At 49.8% G+C, this 23,103-nt stretch overlaps 1 protein-coding gene across 1 annotated transcript; it reads left to right on the top strand.

Annotated features, from left to right (window-relative positions):
* Positions 1-13,883: 13,883 nt before the first annotated feature.
* Positions 13,884-19,776, top strand: LOC308171174 (neuronal acetylcholine receptor subunit alpha-4-like; the record flags this gene model as incomplete). Its single annotated transcript, XM_080546029.1, has 7 exons — positions 13,884-14,012; positions 14,332-14,376; positions 14,496-14,605; positions 15,358-15,574; positions 15,929-16,612; positions 17,248-17,478; positions 19,651-19,776. The coding sequence occupies exons 2-7, from the start codon at positions 14,347-14,349 to the stop codon at positions 19,774-19,776; spliced, it is 1,398 nt and encodes a 465-aa protein (XP_080402155.1). The 5' UTR covers positions 13,884-14,012; positions 14,332-14,346.
* Positions 19,777-23,103: the final 3,327 nt, after the last annotated feature.

The following is a 23,103-nucleotide window of genomic DNA, read 5'->3' as shown; positions in this document are numbered from 1 at the left end:
CAAGTAGGTTTGGCCATTGAAGTTGAAATCATTTTTGGTAAGTGCTATTTCCAGGAGTCTCATAATTTGAAAGTCCGGTCGACCCACTACCGGATTCTCCAATAGGCATTTGCGGACTGCCGCTAACCCTGGTGCAGTTTCGATGTTAGTATATAGGCTGTCTACGTCCATTGAAAAGAGTAGGTCATTGGGGCCCAACTGGGCTGATTTAACTTTGGCTATGAAGTCGTAAGTGTCTTTAACATAGCTAGAGTGAAGAGTAGCTAGGGGGTTAAGGAAATGATCAATATATTCTGAAATACCATAGGTCTCGCTGCCGCAGTCTGAGACTATGGGTCTGCCCGCTGGTATCTCAAGGGGCTTAGGCCACGAGGAAGGGGGTTTATGGATTTTAGGGAGGAGGTAAAAGCATCTGGCTTGTGGATCTACCTCACCGGCCAGGTAGCGTATTTGTTTGTCATTAATGTGGCCTGTGCCGTGTAATTCTGACAGTATGTCAAAGATTTCTAAGGCAGTGTTGGGGAAGATAGGTGCCGCTAGTTTTGTGTAATATTGTGGTAAATTTAATTGTCTTTCGGCTTCAGTGATGTATTGGTCTCTGTCCAAAACGACGACCACTGAGCCTTTATCTGCCGGTTTGATGATTATGTGTGGGTCATTTTGGAGTAATTTGAGGGCTGAGACTTCTTCTGGTAGTAGGTTGGGGGTTTCCCGGAGAAGGGGCATGGAGGAGATGGCTTCGTCATCCGCTTGCCTCAGACAGGATAGTAAATGGGGGAGTTGGGTGTAGGAAGGTTCCCAGGTGGATTTGGGTAGGAACCGGGGGATCTCTACTGTGTTTTCGGGGTCTTTATCAAAGAAGGCTATTAATTCTAGACGCCTGTGGTAGGAGAGAGCCTCCGTTTGTAATCGCGTGCGAGACCTCTTGGTTAAGTCGAGGGTGGGGATAAAGGAGAGGCCCCTTTTGAGTAGGGAAATTTGGGCTGGGGTAGGTCGGAAGGACTTAGAGAGGTTGAAGATGCTTTTGACACTCGTTTCTAGGTGATGGGGATTAGTACCGCTCTCCCGCTGGTCTGCGCTAGAGAGGGTCACTAGTTTAAAGACTTCTGCCAGAGAGTCCAAATGTTAGTTCCTGTAAGGGGTGTCCAATGAATCAGATCTTGGTAGGTGTGAAAGTCCTGTGGGGGGATTTGGGGGATGTGGCTAAGTTTCTCAATGGAGTTGTTTAGGTTGTTGAGTCTGGTTTTATGGTTATGAGGTAAATGGACAGAGTAGTTAATTTTAGGGACTAGGATTGTTTCCATTACTTAATTAGCAAATAAAGTAAATTAAACTATTAGAAAGTAAGCTTTACTTACCTATTATTGTGAATATTTTTTTTTCAAAGTTGAAAAAGGCCAGGAAAATATGTTTTTAATCGATTTTTGTGGACAGAAATGTCTAAGCTAATTCTTGTGGGAAGGTCTGGAAGAAAGGGATGCTGCATGGCCTCCAGAGAGACATGTGACAAATTCAAACACTGCTATTGGTTCCTTATGGCCCTGCCTCTTTTTCTAAGTATTGCATCATAACTGGGGATGCATTGTGTGAATGTAAAAGGCCAATAATGGCTAGAGGCAACAAGGTGCCATAGATGGTTAAAGACAGTCACGAGCACATGTCTATGTGACCACAGCGCTTTGAGTTGCATTTCATGTACGAAAGGCGCTATATAAATAAAGCTTTACTTACTTTACTTACTTACACAGTCGTGACCACATACTGGCGCAAAGTGCTGCACGAGGCAAGAGACCAGCCTTAGCTAGCTAACTAACAACCACTTTGTACTTCATACATTAGCTAATAGAGTCATCGTTGCTTCTGTAGTCTACAGTTAAAATGCATTGCTTAGATGTATTAATTACTAACTGGCTAATATTATTGAACATTTAAACATCGCGTTAGAACAGGCGGCCTGTCTAAACTAGCTCGCTAAAATCACAACTGGTGGCAACTGGACTTGAAACCATCTCATGTGGCTCAATTAAAAGCTTATATTCTTTAATTACTTTGACAGTGATTATCTGGCAGCATGTAAGGTCATAAACATCGTGTAGCTAGCTCTATTTCCTCACAGAACGCCTTAGATGTACTTACATAGAAGTGACATAGAAGTGACTTCTTTCAAATCTGATCAACTGATACGAATTGTATCAGGTCATTTGTAGGGCTTCTCACCCCTGAGTATCACTGCGCACGTCATACAATTCTCGTGTCATTCATTGGTTCACAGAATACTGAATTCTATAAATATGTTATTTATTGAATACACGGGCAGCATTTTCGACTCAAAGGAAGTAAAACAAATAACGGCGCAGTAATCACTACGACCACGGACATTTCGGGGAGAGCTCTACCTCCCCTTTTCGTAATCAAGTCACATGCGATTTGCTCCAATCTAAAATATGTCCACTAGTTGGTATAGTCCGGTTAATATGTGAAAAAATAGTTCACTTTTTCATAAAAGCACAAAACTTGGTACACTTGTACAGTTTGGGGTGCTGAACATTTTCAGACGTGGAGCCCTCGCAAAAACTCCTCCTAGTGGCCATGGCGGGCATTTTCCTTTCCGCCATAGCCCAATTGTGTATTTTGCTTCATATCTCCTGAACCAAACATGATAACACAGAACAAATGATGTCTACCCTTATGTTTTTAAGGTCAATGATTAAAATGATACCATACACAACATCATGAAGTGTTCAGGTGGCCATGGCGGGCATTTTCCTTTCCACCATAGCCGAATAATGTATTTTGCTTCATATCTCCTGAACCAAACATGATAACTTAACACTGAACAAATTATGTCTACCCCCATGTTTTGAAGGTCAAGGATTACAATGATACCATACACAACATCATAGTTGATAAGATGAATTACATACTGTATTCATTACAGTAATTGTCACTCAATATTTAATTTAATGTTTTCTTGTGCTACCCGAATTAAGAAATGAAAGTAATAATCAAATTATGTGGAATGTATATATATTTTTTATCTTGTTATATGTATTAAGATGTACAGTAGCATTAAACTAGAAGACATGTTTTGATGCTGCTTATGATTGCATTCCGTAGTCCCTCTCTGGTCCGTCTCATCAACATCATTTGTTTTGATGTAGCCAAGATCAATGGGAAATGCCTGTTTTTGTGGAAAAGCACATAACAGAGCTGAACATGGATTCTGGATGGACATACTGCATCTAATTTCCTCTGGATGTTCAAAGGGGAAAGTGAAATGTGTGGTTACTTTTCCCCAGAAATTGATGTTCTGAAGTCAATGTTGTGCTTGTATGAAAGATATGATTTGAATTCACTATGTTGGCTGATAAGGATAATGGAAGGAAGTTTAGACAGTAAAACTACATATACAGTATGTTACCTATGGTTGCCAGCCAATGCCCTCTTACTACTGAGTCAACTCTCTTTATTTGTGACAACCAGACTAGTGCAGAACACAAGAGGCAGATGGAGAGTAAAACCCAAAGCTGGGTGTATTTATTGATTCCGGGGAATAGGGGCAGAGCTTCTATGAAGCAGGCAGATCAGGAGGGTCAGCAAGCAGGGCAGGCAGGTAGAGAGGGCAGGCAGGGCAGGGCAGTGCAGGCAGAGAGGGCAGGCAAGTTCACTCCAAAGTGCTCTTCAGGTAGCTGCTCCCCTCTCACAGGTAGTAGAGGAAGTCATCCAGGTTCATGTTGGGCTCTCTGTGGATGCTCTGTCCCACCAGGAAAGCAAGCTTGTGGGCGAGGAGGGGCACGCACACATGCAATGACATTTTTATCAAGTCACTGAACACTGAAGTCACTGATGCTGTGGGGATGCTAGAATTGTCCCCATTATGATAAAATCCACCATCCCCCCCTGATTTTCTTTTACAACTTGAGTACTGTGCATACTGTATAGCAACGGTAAGATGAAAGTCTGCCAACCAACAAAAGAAGTATATTGTTGTGACATTTCTATGGATAGGATGGTTGAAGCTCATTTAATGGATAGTGGCAAGCACACAATAAGAATGTGACCTGCTACCCATTCTGAGTGAGAGTACGCAGGTGCCTGAGGCGGGGAATGTTTCTCCCTGGGTCTGAAGAGGGGAGAGAGAGAGAGAGAGAGAGAGAGAGAGAGAGAGAGAGAGAGAGAGAGAGAGAGAGAGAGAGAGAGAGAGAGAGAGAGAGAGAGAGAGAGAGAGAGAGAGAGAGAGAGAGAGAGAGAGAGAGAGAGAGAGAGAGAGAGAGAGAGAGAGAGAGAGAGAGAGAGAGAGAGAGAGAGAGAGAGAGAGAGAGAGAGAGAGAGAGAGAGAGAGAGAGAGAGAGAGAGAGAGAGAGAGGCTGTTTGTTTTGTGTTATAGCGAAAGGCAGCTGAAAAGGCTGTTTGTCTTGTGATGGAGTGAAAGACAGATGAAAGGGGAGTGAGTGAAAAGCAGGTCCCTCTAGTACGCCGAAGGGATGGAGAGAGACAGGACAACAGAGGGAGACACTAAAACAAGAGAGAGAGAGAGAGAGAGAGAGAGAGAGAGAGGGAGAGAGGGAGAGGGAGAGAGAAAACAGAGAGAAGGGGATGGGGAGAGAGGGCGGGTGGGGGGGGATTCATTTATGTTTGACCTGCACCCAAGGATATCATTTTTATGTCTTTCATTTGGATGGAACAGGAAAGTAGTCAGCCTCAGACTGACCGGAGTCAACATCACTCAGGGACGGAGGAGGAGAGACAGGAGGGACAGACAGAGGAGAGACAGGAGTGACAGAGTTTTTGAAATGTTGATTTTCGGGCCAACTTTGTAAAAGAAAAAGATCAGGTAAAGATTGGGTAATCAGTAAACGCGTATCAAAACAAATGAAGAAGGATGACAGAGGAAGGCAATCAAAGGGAACAAGGAGTGAAAGACAGATGGTGGTTCAGCTCAAAGAAAGGAGAAGACTTTGATTGTTTTCCATGTTATGGGCAACAAGAGAAGTTGGGAACGTCAGGAATATGTCTCCTATCGACTCCTATCATCTCGTGGGAATTCTGATGTGTTTTCTCCCTCTCCAAGGTACAGTAAACAGCAGCTATACATAGATTTATTTTATTTTGTCCTATGACCCTCTTTCTTGCACATGAAGGCAAAAAGGTATTGTGGAGTGTGAAGGGGGAGTACATAGAGAGATACACGTTCAAGAGTTCAGCAGCTGACAGCCTAGGAAAATTCTACTTCTGAAAAACTGTGTGCAATGATAGTGATTGCAGTGGGGGAAACTCAGTCATTTTTTTATCTTCACCTTGACTTTACAAATTAATTCTATTCCTTTACACGACATAACATTGTTATGTGTTTAACATGATCATACTTTACTTCAGTATCTACTGACGATCCGGGTTCCAAAGCTCAATTCTCTCATTGATATGAACATGTGTTAAAGTGAGGCTTACATTTACATTTTTACATTTACATTTTTGGCATTTAGCAGACGCCTTATTCCAAAGCGACTTACGCTGATACATTTGTACATTTGAATAGTAAGCAAGTGAATCATCAATCCACCAGTTGTAGCAGGAAGAGTAATCCAGCTCAGGCCCGGGGCTATTGATAGAAGGAAAAACCTTCTTCTATCACCTTCTTCTAAACCTAGACTTTTTTTGGACACTGGAGAAACAGAGAAACAGTACAAGGGGGCAATAGAAGTTCTTAGGGACACAGTAGAGGGGAAAAGCGGGTGTCTTCAGGAGACGCAGTGCTGAGGGGCAGAAGATGTCTCAGGAGGAGCAGTTAATGTGTGCCAGATCGTAGCTTCAGCTTACCGTAAAGATACGCTTCCAGCTCCCCTACCTATTTACTACCCTGCCTGTACCTGCCTCCTACTTACCCCTGTTTTGCCTTTACCTCCCCAGTACCCCTACCGGACTCCTGCTACCTGCCCTCCTGCCTGCCTTACCTACCTGCCCTCTTGCCTGCCTGCCCTACCGGCCTGACCCCTGCCTGCCTAACGACTACTCTTCCTGCCTAGCCCCTGCCTGCCTGCCGACTACCCCTCCTGCCTAACCCCCCTGCCTGCCTGCCGACAACCCCTCCTGCCTAAACCCCCTGCCTGCCTGCTGACTACGCCCCCTGCCTGACCCCCCGCTTGCCCTACGACCATTCTCTGCCTACTCCCTAAAATAAATCATACTTTATTTTACTTTAACCTGTCTCTGTCTGTGTCTGCGCTTGGGTTCCCTATCTGACCGTAACAGGGAGTCTCCGTTCCCACACTAGCAGGCTCAGGAACAGCTTCTTCTTCCCTGCAACTGTTACTCTGCTGAACCCCCCACCACCCTCCCTCCACCCCCCAACAAGAGGAACATGATCTCCCAGTATCAGTGTACCCCCTCCCCCCCCATACCTCTACTGGCTGCACACTCAGGACTTCAATTAAACTGTTTGTTGCACTACTGCTTGTTTACACATACCATATTTATTATGGTTATAATTATTGGTCTCCAATTATACAACTTACATTACATGTAACATACCACCAGACCTATTGCCCTTGTTCAGCTGTACATATCATATTGATATTCATCTCATGTATGTGTTATACTAATTTATTTATACTCACTGTAATACCTTACACTGTAATATCATGCACTGTCTATAGTATCATGTCTTTTGCACTATGCCACTATTTGCACTATCTGGTTAGATGCCAAACTACACTTCGTTGTCTCAGTACTCTGTACAATGCAATGACAATAAAGTTGAATCTAATCTAATTAATAATTTTGCCATTTAGCAGACGCTTTTAATCCAAAGCGATTTACAATTACGAATTACAGGGACATTCCCCCTGGAGTAACTGAGGGCTAAGTGCCTTACTCAAGGGCACACTAGTAGTGGTGTGGTTTCAGGCGGGATTTGAACTCACAACCTTCCGATCACAAGTCCAACTCACTATCCACTAGACCACCACTACCCCTTAAAATTATTATTATTAATTAAACATTTAATTTTCTAATCTAATCTTACGTTGCAGAACGCACACATAAGGTTGGTAGTAACTGTTGGACTCTATGTTGTAACAGCGTCCTCTAGTGGGAGGAGGCAGTCTCAGTTGTGAATGAACCCAAATTATACCATCAATTATATTATTTTGAGATCTTTTCAAACAACCAAGTCATGATACACACATTATCAAATGTATAAGCCACATGATGTAGCCAAAAGAACACACGTCTTGCGTCATGCAATTGAATGTATGGCTCAGGGAGGCTGGCGGAGGTAGACATCGGAGGACGGGCTCATTGTAATGTATGGGATGGAATAAGAAACCATTCCCTATTCCGTTCCATGCATTTCAATGAGCCCCATCCTCCGATGTCTACCTCCACCAGCCTCCACTGCTATGGTTATATGACTTCGTTTTGTAGGTCATTCAAGTTCATGTACAGATATTACTGACGGGAAAGGCATCTTGGGCATCACAGGGATTACATTGAGGGCCAGAGAAGGATAGATGAGAAGGTAGTTGTAGCAGTCTCTAGGCACAGAGGGAGGTCGACACAGAGGAATGGTACAGAATTGGTCTTTATTTAGTTCAGCACAGCTCAGCACCGTCACTGACGTGCTGAGCGAGTCTTTTTCCCACTCCCGCTGTCTCTCCATTTCGGGACCCGCTCCGTCCGGCGGAGCCCTCGCTCCCGCCCCGCTATTCCGCTCCCGGCAGAGCCCTCGCTCCCGCCCCGCTAGTCCTCCCTTTCGGGACCCGCTCCGTCCGCTGCTGGCAGAGCCCTCGCTCTCGCCCCGATATTCCGCTCCTGGCTGAGCCCTCGCTCTCGCCCCGCTAGTCCTCCCTTTCGGGACCCGCTCCGTCCGCTGCTGGCAGAGCCCTCGCTCTCGCCCCGATATTCCGCTCCTGGCTGAGCCCTCGCTCTCGCCCCGCTAGTCCTCCCTTTCGGGACCCGCTCCGTCCGTCCGGCTCCCTGCACCTCACCCCCTTTCGGGGTCTCGTGCGTCCTCGCCGCGGCTCTCTCTCTCTCGGTCTCTCCGTGTCTCCGTGCGGCAGGTACTTCCTGCCCTACTCATCTCCCGAGGGAACAAACACACACAGGTTAAATAGACCAGTGGAACAACGAGCCTGATCACTGACACCTGTCCGTAATCAGCCCATCATAACGAGCCTGATCACTGACACCTGTCCGTAATCAGCCCATCATTCCCCTCCACGGCAGTCTAGCTCCCTCTGCAGGCCAGAACGCGCCATGTTCCCCACACATCCCCACCGCCAGTTTCGAGGCCGGGGATACAACCGGCCGATAGCCTACTCCCCCCCCCCATCACGGGAGAGGAAGTCGGCCACTACCATCTGCGTCCCCGGCCTGTGAACCACCGTGAAGTTGAAGGGCTGCAACGCGAGGTACCACCGGGTGATCCTCGCGTTGGTGTCCTTCATGCGGTGGAGCCACTGTAGGGGAGCATGGTCGGAGTAGAGGGTGAATGCGCGCCCCAGCAGGTAGTACCGGAGGGCGCCGACCGCCCACCGAATGGCCAGACACTCCTTCTCCACCGTGCTGTACCTGCCCTCCCGCTCCGACAGCTTTCGGCTCAGGTACAGCACCGGACGGTCGAATCCCTCCACCTGCTGGGTCAGCACCGCCCCCAGCCCTCTATCCGACGCGTCTGTCTGCAGAGAAAAAGGAATGTTAAAGTTAGGAGCATACAAGACTGTCTCCCCACAGAGGGCGTTCTTAATCCCATCGAACGCTACTTGGCACCGCTCACTCCATTGGACCGGATCCGGGGCCCCCTTCCGGGTCAGGTCGGTAAGGGGGCTGGCCAGCTCCGAGAACCCCGGCACAAACTGCCGGTAGTAGCTGGCCAGTCCCAGGAACCGCCTCACGTCCTTCCGGGTCCTGGGCCGCGGGGCGGCGGCGATCGCAGTGGTTTTGTCCACCTGCGGTCGCACCTCCCCACCGCCCAGGCTGTACCCCAGATACCGGATCTCCCCCCGCCCGATCACGCACTTCGCCGGGTTCGCCGTCAGCCCCGCCTGCCTCAGCGACTGTAGTACCGCAGCCACCCTCTGCATATGCTGCGGCCAGGTGTCCGCATAGACGACAATGTCATCTACGTACGCCGCAGCATACGCAGAGTGCGGCCGCAGAATACGATCCATCAGCCGCTGAAACGTGGCCGGGGCCCCAAACAACCCGAACGGAAGCGCGGTGAACTGGAATAACCCCCGCGGGGTAGAGAATGCCGTTTTTTCCCGGGCTGCCGACGATAATGGTATCTGCCAGTACCCCTTCGTGCAATCCAATGTTGTGTAATATTTAGCCGTGCCAAGCCGGTCCAGGAGCTCGTCGACCCGGGGCATAGGGTAGGCATCGAATTTAGACACCGCGTTCACCCGTCTATAGTCCACACAGAACCGTACAGACCCATCGCGCTTTGTCACCAGCACGATGGGGCTGCACCAGTCGCTATGCGACTCCTCGACCACGCCCAGTTTTAGCATAGAGTCTAATTCCCGGCTCACCACGTCTCGTCTGTGAGCCGGCAGCCTGTATGGCCGCGTACGTACCGTAACCCCCGGTGGCGTAACTATCTGATGCTCTATGAGGCGAGTACGACCGGGTATAGGGGAGAACACATCTGCGAACCTATGTTGCAATCGATCAACGTCCGCCCGCTGGTTCGCCGAGAGACGGTCGCCTACGCAGGCCGGGGCGCTAGTACTCGTTTTTGGGACCTCCGGCCCGAACTCATCCTGCTCGGGAAGTAGCGTCACCAGGGAAACAGGGACCACGTCGTTCCATTTTTTTAATAGGTTAATGTGGTATATTTGCGTGCAATCCCCTCTATCCGACCGCACTACCTCGTAGTCTACATCCCCAATTCGCCGTGTGACCACGAACGGCCCTTGCCACTTGGCGAGTAATTTAGAGCTAGACGTGGGCAGTAATACGAGGACTTTGTCTCCCGGTGCGAAATTGCGTAGTCTAGTCCCTCTGTCGTACAGCCGTTTCTGCCGCTCCTGGGCCTCGAGCAAATGCTCCCGTGACATAACCCCCAGTGCGTGGAGCTTTGCTCGTAGGTCCAGGACGTATTGTATTTCATTCTTACTGTCACTAGACCCTTCCTCCCAGCTTTCTTTAATCAGGTCTAGGACGCCCCGTGGCTTGCGCCCGTATAGGAGCTCAAAGGGGGAAAACCCCGTGGAAGCCTGGGGTACTTCCCGCACTGCGAACAACAGAGGGTCTAACCACTTATGCCAATTACGACTATCTTCGTGAATGAACTTACGGATCATTGACTTAAGCGTCCGATTGAACCGCTCACACAGCCCGTCGGTAGCTGGGTGGTACACGCTCGTTCGGACCGCCTTAATGTCTAACAACCCGTAAAGTTCCCTAAGTGTTCGTGACATAAAGTTAGTGCCTTGGTCGGTGAGGATCTCTTTCGGGATCCCCACCCGGGAGATGACCTGGAATAACGCCTGTGCTACACTCTTTGCAGAGATAGTACGAAGCGGTATTGCCTCGGGGTATCGAGTCGCGTAGTCTATGAGGACTAACACGAACCGATAGCCCTGTGAGCAACGTTCAAATGGCCCGATTATATCCATCCCAATCCGGTCGAATGGTGCCTCTACCAGGGGAAGGGGGCACAACGGTGCCCTGGGCACGGCCGGGGGATTGACTAATTGGCACTCGCGGCAGGATGCACACCACAGATGCACCTCTGCCCGAATCCCCGGCCAATAAAATGTTTTGTCGTATCCTAGGTGGCCTGCCATCGGGTTATAATGCGCCGCCTGAAATATAGCTTTCCGGCGGCTCCTAGGTACCAACAACTGGGTCGTTTCCTCGTCCCTGCGAGTGTCACGACTCACTCTATACAGTCTGTCCCTAATCAATACAAAATACGGGTGGGCGCGCACAGCGTCTGGCCGTACCAGCACACCATCAATACTGATCACCTGGTCATAGGCGGAGCGTAGAGTGGCGTCGCGAGACTGCTCGAGGGGGAAGTCGGCTACTGGAGGGAACGCAGGCGGTGGATCTGCGGGTGCCGGACCCACCGCCTCCTCCGGCTCCTCGGCAGCGTCGGACGCCCTCGCATCAGCGCAGAGCACTGCGCACGCCTCACATTTCCCTGTCGGTCGTGCACGCACCCCCGTGGTTTCCCCTAATACCTGCGGAAACCCAGCCCAATCTAAACCCAAAATTAGGGGGTGCGTGAGGCTCGGACTAACCGCCGCCTTGATACTATACTTTTTCCCCCCATAACGGATTTTGATGGGGACCACCGGATACTGGTGACAATCCCCATGTATACACAGTATCCCAACCCGCGATGCCTCTAACAATGCCCCGGGTCGAACCAGGCGCTGGTGGATCATGGTCTGTCCGCAACCAGAATCCAACAGCGCCTGGTGCGTCTCGCGTTGTACCCTTACTGGGATGTAAAACGCCTGTCCTGGACGCGGGGGAGGGGTCGGACTGCCGACGACGCGGATTACCTGACCCACCTCCATCTCGGGGCATTCCCGGCGGAGGTGGCCAGGCTGTCCGCATCGCCAGCATCCCTCCTCTACCGCTCGTGGGGCCGTCTGTGGGGTGGAGGTTGGCCCCCCGTGTGTGTTCCTCCCCCCGGTGTCCCGCCCCGTCCTCCGGGCTGGCGTTGGTGGCTCCCGCCGCGGCTCCACCCCAGGCCGTACCCCAGGCCGCGCCCCGCCGGCCCGTTGGCGCGGAGCCGGGGTCGGGGTAGGGCGCGGGCCCGGGGCTGGGCCCGGGGCTGGAACCTGCGGTCGAGGCAGGTGGTTGTCGGGGAAGGGGTCGAGAATGGCCTCCGGCGCGTCCCGCACCCCCCTCCTCTGGGCCCGAACCGGTGGCTCGGTGCGGTCCAGTAGCTCGCGGAGCATGGCCCGCTGCTCCGCCTGTCCCCGCATCAACTCCGCCGCCATCACCTCCTGCGCCTGTAGCATCCGGGCCAGGTGCGCCACCACCTGGACCGATGAGTCCATGGTCCTCTGGGCGTGTGTGCCGACCCCCTCTCTGTGCCCCACGTTGGGCGCCAGATGTAGCGATCTCTAGGCACAGAGGGAGGTCGACACAGAGGAATGGTACAGAATTGGTCTTTATTTAGTTCAGCACAGCTCAGCACCGTCACTGACGTGCTGAGCGAGTCTTTTTCCCACTCCCGCTGTCTCTCCCTTTCGGGACCCGCTCCGTCCGGCGGAGCCCTCGCTCCCGCCCCGCTATTCCGCTCCCGGCAGAGCCCTCGCTCCCGCCCCGCTAGTCCTCCCTTTCGGGACCCGCTCCGTCCGCTGCTGGCAGAGCCCTCGCTCTCGCCCCGATATTCCGCTCCTGGCTGAGCCCTCGCTCTCGCCCCGCTAGTCCTCCCTTTCGGGACCCGCTCCGTCCGCTGCTGGCAGAGCCCTCGCTCTCGCCCCGATATTCCGCTCCTGGCTGAGCCCTCGCTCTCGCCCCGCTAGTCCTCCCTTTCGGGACCCGCTCCGTCCGTCCGGCTCCCTGCACCTCACCCCCTTTCGGGGTCTCGTGCGTCCTCGCCGCGGCTCTCTCTCTCTCGGTCTCTCCGTGTCTCCGTGCGGCAGGTACTTCCTGCCCTACTCATCTCCCGAGGGAACAAACACACACAGGTTAAATAGACCAGTGGAACAACGAGCCTGATCACTGACACCTGTCCGTAATCAGCCCATCATAACGAGCCTGATCACTGACACCTGTCCGTAATCAGCCCATCATTCCCCTCCACGGCAGTCTAGCTCCCTCTGCAGGCCAGAATGCGCCATGTTCCCCACAGTAGTGTATGCTCCCTGCATGCAAACTCCAAAGATGAAGAGCTCCACTGTGCTGGTATTGATCCATTATATTTGAGTAAGAGAGGAATATGAAGCAGATGGAGATTGGATGGTTGCGGTTGATCAATGGCGGACATAAAATGGGATTGAACCATGAAGCGTGTACTGTGTTGTTAGTAAAACAATCCAAGCAGGTCGCATATACACTTAACGATGAATAATGGATGTTTACGTGTAACGTGTAATTGTATGTAAAATAATGTTGTTTTTTCTTCCTTCTCTCCCTCTTCCCCCCTCCCTCTAAAATCACTCCTTTTTCCTTCCCCTCTTCACCACCCTCCATCTTCCATCTTCCTCTCATTTCCGACTGTATCTCTGTCTCTCTTCCTCCCCTTTGTTTCTCCCCCTAATTCTCATCATTATCCTACTCATCCCAAACAACATCCTTCTACCCTCCTCCCCTCTCCCACCTCTCTTCCCTCCCCTCTCCCACCTCTCCCCCCTCCCCTCTCCCCCTTCTACCCTCCTCCCCCCCCTCCCCACCTCTGCCCCCTCCCCCTTCTACCCTCCTCCCCTCTCCCCCCTCCCCTACTCCCCCTTCTACCCTCCTCCCCTCTCCCCCCTCCCCTACTCCCCCTCCTCCCCTCTCCCACCTCTCCCCCCTCCCCCTTCTACCCTCTCCCACCTCTCCCCCCTCCCCTTCTCCCCCTTCTCCCCCCTCCCCTACTCCTCCTTCTACCCTCCTCCCCTACTCCTCCTTCTACCCTCCTCCCCTCTCCCACCTCTCCCCCCTCCCCTACTCCCCCTCCTCCCCTCTCCCCCCTCTCCCCCCTCCCCTACTCCCCCTCCTCCCATCTCCCCTTTCCCACCTCTCCCCCCTCCCCTACTCCCCCTCCTCCCCTCTCCCACCTCTCCCCCCTCCCCTACTCCCCCTCCTCCCCTCTCCCACCTCTCCCCTACTCCCCTACTCCCCCTACTCCCCCTCCTACGCTCTCTCCCCTACTCCCCCTCCTCCCCTCCTCCCCCCCCTCCCCTCCTCCAGAGTGTTCCCACCCCGGGGCCAGGGCTCAGGCGGAGGACAGGCTGTTGAACACTCTCTTCAGCCGCTACAACAAGCTAGCACGGCCCGTGGCTAACACCACTGACGTGGTCAGCGTACGCTTTGGCCTGTCCATCGCTCAGCTCATCGACGTGGTGAGGGACAATGAACCATCGATTTCACTCCTGTGATATTTACATCGTAAATCCTACGTTCCCTTATTATAATAATGATACGTAATTATTATAATAATTATAATATTATTATTATTATTATTATTATTATTATACGTTCCCTTATCATAATGAATTAGAATCTGTGGTGCTAATAGTACAGTATGACACTTGAAACATGTGACCTTTCTTTTCAAGGGGTACCATGAATTTGCACTTTATCAGTCATTTAAGACCGTGATCATACAGTACATATCCCCTTCCAACAGCCAACTCTGTCTCATTGTTCTTTTTCTCCAAGGACGAGAAAAATCAAATGATGACCACAAATGTCTGGGTGAAACAAGTGAGTATCTCTCCATTGAATCATATGGATACTGTCGACAATAGCAGTTTTTGGGCAGCGATTTGGTGTCGAGGTGTCTGTTTGTTGCCGTACTGTTACTGTTGGTTCTGCTCTTTCAGGAGTGGTACGACTACAAACTGAGGTGGAACCCTAGAGAATATGAAAACATCACGTCCATGAGGATCCCCTCACAGCTCATCTGGAGACCAGACATCGTTCTGTACAACAAGTACGTTTAGGTTTTCACCCCAAAGTGTCATTATTGATCCACTATAGCCTCCAACATCCAGGCTACCCACCACCCTCAAATACATGATAGTATATACATTGTTTATCAGGGAAGGCTGGTGGAGGTAGCTGATGCCTCAACCGGCCTCCCCTAATAGACAAAAAACTCCATCCAAATACCCTAAATACAGAATGCTGTACATATAACATTCCATCCACATACTAACCATGGAGTTAAGATACTCTACCTCTCCATCTGCATACAATCTCACTCCAATCGAATCGTGCTTGTAGCTTGAATGTACAGTACATGTGTGATTCGTTTGGCTCCTGTAGTGGTTTTATATCATGTTATACTGAGAAATGTAAGTCTCTCTAAAGTAAGGGCGGAATCTAGCACTCAAGGAAGGCCCATTTCCTTCCTGTAAGGGATGAGCCAAGATTTGTGGCGCAGTGAATCATTCTGACTATGGACAGGGCCCATAACTTATGTAATCACAGATTTGTATAATATGATTGGTTCCCAAGAATGGTGACCTCATGACCAAGGACAGTTCTATAAATATGAGTCCCGCCCATCGTTGGGGGCTTTTTGCTTCCTGCTTGCTTCTTGCTGCTGCGCTCATGTAAACATTGGCTTAATAAAAGGCCTCTTTGGAGACAATTGATCTAAGCTCTTTGTGCCTTGTAAGTTCTACTAAATCTATTAAGAATCAATTATATCCACAACACTCCCCTCTCTCTCCTCTCCAGTGCCGACGGTGACTTCACTGTCACCCACCTGACCAAGGCCCACCTCTTCCACGACGGCTGGATCAAGTGGGTCCCCCCGGCCATCTACAAGTCCTCCTGCAGCATCGACGTCACCTTCTTCCCCTTCGACCAGCAGAACTGCACCATGAAGTTCGGCTCGTGGACCTACGACAGAGCCAAGATCGACCTGGTCAGCATGGCCAGCAACGTGGACCAGGTGAGTGGGCCAGCCAATGTGTACCAGGGGAGTGGGCCTGCACCGTGGACCAGGTGAGTGGGCCAGCCAATGTGTACCAGGGGAGTGGGCCTGCACCGTGGACCAGGTGAGTGACCAGCACCGTGGACCAGGTGAGAATTCTGCTCTTTTCCCCTGTCATTACATTCCAGGCTGTGACGTTGAGGACACATTGTCTGTTATGGGTCAATATGAACTGAATGCCTTTATCATTTCTCATCTCTCTCTATCTCTCTCTCTCTTGCTTTCTTTCTCTTTTGTTCTCTCTCTCTCTTTCCCTCCCTCCCTTCCTCTCTCTTCCTCCATCTCTCCCTGCCCCTCTTTCTGGACCGCCAGATGAACTACTGGGAGAGCGGCGAGTGGGTGCTCGTCAGCGCCGTGGCCAACTACAACATCAAGAAGTACGAATGTTGCCACGAGGTCTACTCCGACATCACCTACTCCTTCCTCATCCGGAGGCTCCCTCTCTTCTACACCATCAACCTCATCGTCCCCTGCCTCCTCATCTCCTGCCTGACCGTCCTGGTCTTCTACCTGCCCTCCGACTGCGGCGAGAAGATCACCCTGTGCATTTCCGTCCTCCTCTCCCTGACCGTCTTCCTCCTCCTCATCACCGAGATCATCCCCTCCACCTCGCTGGTGATCCCGCTGATCGGCGAGTACCTCCTCTTCACCATGATCTTCGTCACCCTCTCCATCATCATCACCATCTTCGTGCTCAACGTGCACCACCGCTCGCCGCGCACGCACACCATGCCGCGCTGGGTGCGCGCCGTCTTCCTGGAGGTCGTGCCCGGCGTCCTGTGCATACGGCGTCCTCCGGCCGTGGTCAAAGAGGTCAACGGCGGGAAGCTCGTGGAGATGATGCGCACCAGGGTCGGCCGCGGCGGCGGCGCGCGGGGGGGTGGCGTCTGGGGTAGCGGTGTGTGTTCTGGGCCCGGGGCCGGGGACGAGCCCTACTTCTCCCCCTCCACCTCCTCCTCCGCCACCTCCCCCCAGGGTGCCCCCCAGGACAGCTTGGCCCGTTCGTCCTCTCTCTCCCTGGGTCGGCGCACGGAGACGGGTCTGGGCAGGTCACTCTCCTCAAGCCACAGCCAGTACACCATCCTCCTGGAGGAACCCCCACCACCACCCCACTCCTCCTCCTCCTCCTTCTCTTCCACCCGGCCAGGCTGCTCCACACCGCCTCCTCCTCCTCCTCCCCTCCACCCCCACCTCCGTCGCGCCAGGGAGAAGCACCACCACCACCCCCACCCCCACCACCACCCCCACCACCACCACCACTGCCAGGGCAGGCCTAAGCTCCGTTCCCTCAGTGTGCAGTATGGCCTGGGAGAGAGAGAGAGGCCCCAGAGCTCTGTCCGCGGTCGCTCTCGCAGCATCCAGTACTGCAGCCTGCACGAGGTGGCCTCCAAGGTAATGCATGGATGCTGGTTCAGGACCCCCAGTTTAGAGGTGTGCGTGTGTGTGTGTGTGTGTGTATGAGTATGTGTGCGTATGTGTTGGAGGGTCAGCAAAGGCAGAAGACAAATATCAGCTTGTCCCCCCCAAAAAATCGAAAATGCTCATTCTATTCTATTCTATTCTATTTTCATTGTATTCCATCGCAGAGCTTGAATGGTAAAAGCCTCAGTAAGCCACAGCCTCTCTCCCAGAACCAGCCCCACCCCCTGGGGGAGGAGAGGAGGCGGAGCTGTCCTGTCCTGTGTAGGCGTCACACAGGAGGCGGCGGGGGTCCAGGCCGGGCAGACGCCACCAAGGCTGGAGGCTCCAGCAACTCCGGGGACGCCCAGGGTCTCCTCTCCCTGTCCCCCTCCCTGTGGAAGGCTGTGGAGGGGGTGCAGTACATCGCTGACCACCTCCGAGCCGAGGACATGGACTTCTCTGTAGGTTTTGATTGATTGATTGATTGAGAATGTTTATTTTGATCAATTCATAATACAGATATTAAACATTAAAAACATTAAAAACATAAAAAATGTACACAGTCACAATGCGTAACACCAGGACCAAAAAGGTGTAGGCTGAAGCCATGGCTTATTGCGCCTACCCTTTTTACATGTATGGTTTTTCCCCATGAGTACATAATCAAAACATTGCAACTTTTATAAACAAAATGTCACTTACGCATCTTAACAGAAAACTCAAAAGTACCAAACAAAAAACGATATTAATGCGCCTACCCTTTTTACATTAGGTGGATGAGTGACTGAATAAGAATATGGTTGACTAATAACAGTATGGTGTAATGTTTTGTGTTGCATGCTAACATGCTTTCGAAGAGAAATCAATTCGTTCACAACCTTATGGGTTCTGTGCTGTTCTACGTAAAAAAAACTAGTTCTAGTGCGAACGTGGGAGCTGGTGTTAGGGGGGGGCGTGTCTGTAATATTAGTGCTAATTTTAAGGCCAGAATTGTTCAGTGCACCTGACCGCTATTCAGCCCACCTGAGTGCATGCGAGACAGCGCCCCCTAGCCTAGCACTGTGGTACTTTCACCTGTTACTGCCGACGCAAACTAAACAATACACCTGCGCTTGGACCTGCTTCTGTTATATGCCGGCTGAAAATAGAGCCCAATCATTTTTACTGTCTGTATGAAATGTGTATTTAATGATTGACCATCTATGTCACACACACACACACACACACACACACACACACACACACACACACACACACACACCAGGGACGTGCCGTCCATATAAGCAGGGTAAGCAGTGCTTACCCAACGAAAAAAGAAAAAAGGAAAATATTAAAATAAAAGTGCATGTAACCGTTTGTTTGTTTTCATTAAAAGAGTCGTATTTTAGGTCCCAGGGCTGCAGGAGTCATTCATTTTGACGTTGCATTTTTAGCGCCACCTGTAGGAGTAAAGCACTCCCTACTCTGCTTTGCATATAAGCACTCCGCTCTCTGCTTTCCCTCGCGTACATTCGAATGCGTGAAAATGTCTTTTTTATTTTTTTCCGATGCCTCAACCCGCTGTTTAATGTGACCAGGGTAAGCATGCTTACAGCCAATCAGAGTAGGTCTTTCATTCCGATAAGAGCTACTGATTGGCTCTTATCACTTTCAAGTTCACTTAACATTTCACCTCTCGCCCGGCAGAATAGCTTATGCCAGCTAGCTCAAACGATCTAAATAATAATAATCAATAAGGATAACTTGCTTGATTTTGTGAATATGGACATTACTGTCAGCGACCTAAAGGGATTTCGTAGACTGGACTGGACTGGAAAAACACAACTACTGGCTAAAGGCCGCCCGGCCGCACGCTCACCGATGTTCACACTGACCCAGAAAGGGAGAGTCGCCAGCGGCTACAGCAAGCCTGGTATGAGCGGTTTATATGATGTATATGATTCGCGAGGCTGGTGGCGATCTGTGCTTGTTTATATGGTTTGAGTACTTTGAGAGGGAGGGTCTGTGATGTGATGTCAAGTGCCTGTGTGACAAAGTGTGAAAAGAAAGTGTGTTGTGTTTACTATGGAGGATGGAAACGGTGTGTGTCTGTGTTGTGCGTGTGTGCGTGTGCGATGTTGAAACTGGACTTGTAGATTTCAGTAGGTTGGCTACTTGAAAAGATCTTTGAACAATGAGCACCCCTGATATAGTCGAAACTGGCAACTGTTTTTTTTGTTTTTGGTAATCTGATCACAAAGTGACACTACAGTTTATTAGCGGGTTCTAGGGCATCAAAATTGCATTTCCTTGAAACTGCGTTCACTGATAGCGTGTATGTGTAATTACATGTATTTCTATATCTTATGCTTACCCAATCTAAAAGCTCACGGCACGTGCCTGACACACACACACACACACACACACACACACACACACACACACCATAAATGATGCCAGTGACTTCATGATGTGGCTACCTTTTTCAAGGTCACATGACCACTACACAACAACACACTACAACAGAGTTAAAACCGGTTCACATAATAGGAAACATTATGATCATAATAACAGAACTAATAATCAACATTGTCTTGTCTTATTCTCTGACTGGACTGAGACACGGATGTATTGTTGTGTCCATTGCCTTCCAGGTCAAGCAGGAGTGGAAGTATGTCGCCATGGTGATCGACCGCATCTTCCTCTGTGTGTTCATCTTGGTGTGCATCCTGGGGACCGTCGGCCTCTTCCTGCCTCCTTGGCTGGCTGGAATGATCTAGAAACTCCATTCCTTTACTCAGGACTCAAGTTGGAAAAGACAATCAGGGGGGATGGTGGATTTTATCATATGGGGACAATTTTAGCATCCCCACAGCGTCAGTGACTTGGTAAAAATGTCATTGCATGTGTGCGTGCCCCCTCCCTCGCCCACAGTGTTTTACTCAATATGCGCAAAACTAAATGTTGAAATAGCAGTAATACCACGTTCATTGATAAAATGACATAAGGGATAGAAAGGGGGGAGGGCAGTTTTAGAAGGGGGATGATTTTGACTGTTTTTATTTAGGGGGGCCATGCCACCCCCCCTCAACTTGAGTGCTGCCTTTCCTTATCTATTTGTCTCCTACTCTTCTTCTGCACTGACATTATAGACCTGAACAGATTAAAACCATCAGCTGAAAGTCGTCCTCCCTCTTGTCTTCTTCTGTCCTGTGTTTCCAGGTCAGTATCGTGAGCTTAGAATGATAAGGTTCTATCTCCGTTTAGAATGAGAAGGTTCTATCTCCGTTTAAGGTCGTTCAGAGATATTGAGCGTCAACGTTGTTACATTCCATTATGTTTTGTGAGATGGAACCTTTGTATTTAGGATATGTAGATAGAGAGAGGAGGACGCTGCTGCTTTAGATCATTGGGACGCACCTGGACTGGCTGTTGATACACAGGATATATTGAGGTCCATGAGCTATAAATAACAAATAAATGGCCAAAAGGACATTCTGAAAGTAAGTGAAATGTGTTAAAAAAAAAAAAAAAACTAACTTGCCCTCATAGCTGGTATTGCACTTTTGGGCTGAAATAACCTCAATTAAATCTCTGACACAGTTTTTCCCATTCCTCCGTGCAGAATTATTCCAGATGTGTGGTGTTTGAGGGGTGTCTTGTCTTGCATGCACAGCCCGTTTCAAATCACCCCACAGCATCTCAATAGGATTCAGATCCGGGCTTTCACTTCAGCCGTTCCAGAACTCTCCATTTCTTTCTTTTGAGCCGTTCGTTGGTGGATTTACTGGCATGTTTTGGGTCATTGTCATGTTGCATGGTCCACATCTGCTTTAGCTTCAGTTTTGCATGGTCTCACATTTTCCTCAAGCACCCTGTGATACAATATAGAATTCATGTTTGGATACTGGATTCTGATTGGCTAGCAACAGTGGTAAATACCCCCAACTCCCTTCAGTTCAGCTCCGACCGCATTTCCAGTATCAATGCGCCTCCCAATCAATCTGATTAAGAACACCTGTGCTGACTCCGCCCACTGTTTAGCCAATAGCAGTCTACCAATCTGGAGTGTCGTTCCAAGGCACCAATCACGAACAAGTTGGCTCAAAGGCCAGTGAATTGTGGCCAAGCCTACAATGCAATCGTTAATGTTGTTTATGGGACTATATTCTGTGGCGGAAGGATATATATATATACACGGGTGTCAAACGAAAGAAGTGAGAAAACGTGCTGGTATAGAGATGGTAAGTAAGCACGCAGATCAGAAAGAGAAGATGGAAGTACATCGGCCACGTGTTGAGGAAAAGCCCGGATGACCATCAACGCATATAATATAATATATAATATATAATAGCCCTCAGATGGACCCTGAATGATGGACGGAGAACAAGGGGGGGACGCCCCAAAGAAACCTGGAGGAGAACCGTCGAGAGGGAGCGGGACATGCTGGGCCAAAGATCCTGGGGGGTATTCCTTCAATGTCGCTAAAGGAAAATCTAGGCTTATTTTGACAAGTCTCGCGAGATCTATCAAGATATGCCTGGATCTTTTTAAGAGTCTCGCGAGAATAGGCCTAGATTTTCCTTTAGCGACGTTGATGGAACACCCCCCCTGGCAGGCGGCGGCCGCTGTGGCGAGGGACAGAGACCGGTGGCGTAAACTCGTCGGAGGCCCTACTCTTCACACCCGAAGAAAAGGACCTAAGTCAAGTAAGTCATTAAGAAATTATTAATGATTGTAAATAAATGAATTTAATGTTACAACTTACAACTGTGTATTTTTTTATAATGTTACATCTGTGTATTTGTTATATTATGTGGTAGCTTTTGTAGAAAAGCAATTAACCATTCGAGGGCGGGGGGTTATGGAGACATTTACCACTGGTCACTGGCGGACTCAGAGGGGGGGCAGGGCAGTGGATTGATATGGATCAATTTATACCTCTTATTAGATTATACATATTCTGGTTGTTATGTTTGCCTTTCGGTGGACAGCAAAAGAGGGAGAGAGGAGGATAGAGAGGGAGAGGAGGAGGAGAGAGAGCAGGATGGAGTCAGCACACCAAAGAGACAGCAAGAACCAGGTGAGAAAGTGGACAGGTAGTCAAGACCACAAGTAGCCTTGAGAACCGATGGTTCTGGTGCAGCACCCTCAGCACCCCCCTTCATTACTTGTAATAGGATGTAATAAACGTTTGACACACATGGCAATAAAAAAACATGAATCTTGAATTAGCATTTTTTTTTTGCTATTTAAACATGTCAGCATGTCATCACTGACAGATGACAGGTAGATAATGAAAGGTAGTAAAAAAACTGGAAAATGATGTTGCCAGACTTGCAGACTTTTTAACCAGACCCTGTCATATATGTTTGTGTGTGATTGTCAGTGCAAAGAGGGAGAGAGGAGGATGGAGATGACAGAGAGAGAGAGAGAGAGAGTGAGAGAGCAAGAGCAGGAAGAACCAGGTGAGAAAGTGGACAGATAGTGAAGTCAAGATTGTTAGTGTCAAAACAGTAAAACAATTAATACAAAATAAGTGATGGCTTTGTGGCTCAACAATAAAGTCTATAAATGATCATATTTGTTCTAGTCACATAATTGATATTATGATATTACAGAGATAACTTGTTCTGTTACTAATCTGTTACACTAATTGTGGGGGGGGGGAGAAATTAACATTTCACAACAGGGGGGGGGGGGGGGTGGAGGTGGAGGATCCTAGCAAACCTAGGGGAAACACTGATGACTATATGATAATATGTCATTATTCTCTTAGGTCATCCTTCTTCCTCTGTGTCCCACCATCGTCTGAGAGACACTCATGTATCGTCTCCTGGCTTCAGAGACAGATCACCCCTGAGAGTGATCCCCTGGACAACCAGAGGGAATGAAGTAGGGAGGGAGTTTGTGTTCTACGCTCCTCCTCCACTGATCGTATTATCGGACGACGATGATGATGATGATGATGTGCCAGAACACATACTAGTATTGGACAGTGAGGATGAAGAGGAGCAGAGCCAGGGGAGCAATTCCTCATGTCCAATTGTGGTGCTGGATAGGGCTGCCACAAACGATTATTTTCATAGTCGACTAGTCGCCGATTA

Source organism: Nansenia antarctica, assembly GCF_963989245.1.
Source record: "Nansenia antarctica genome assembly, chromosome: 15".
NCBI classification, from domain to species: Eukaryota; Metazoa; Chordata; class Actinopteri; order Argentiniformes; family Microstomatidae; genus Nansenia; species Nansenia antarctica.
Note: the sequence above shows the minus strand (reverse complement) of the source record. Positions and strands in the feature narration are given on the sequence as shown.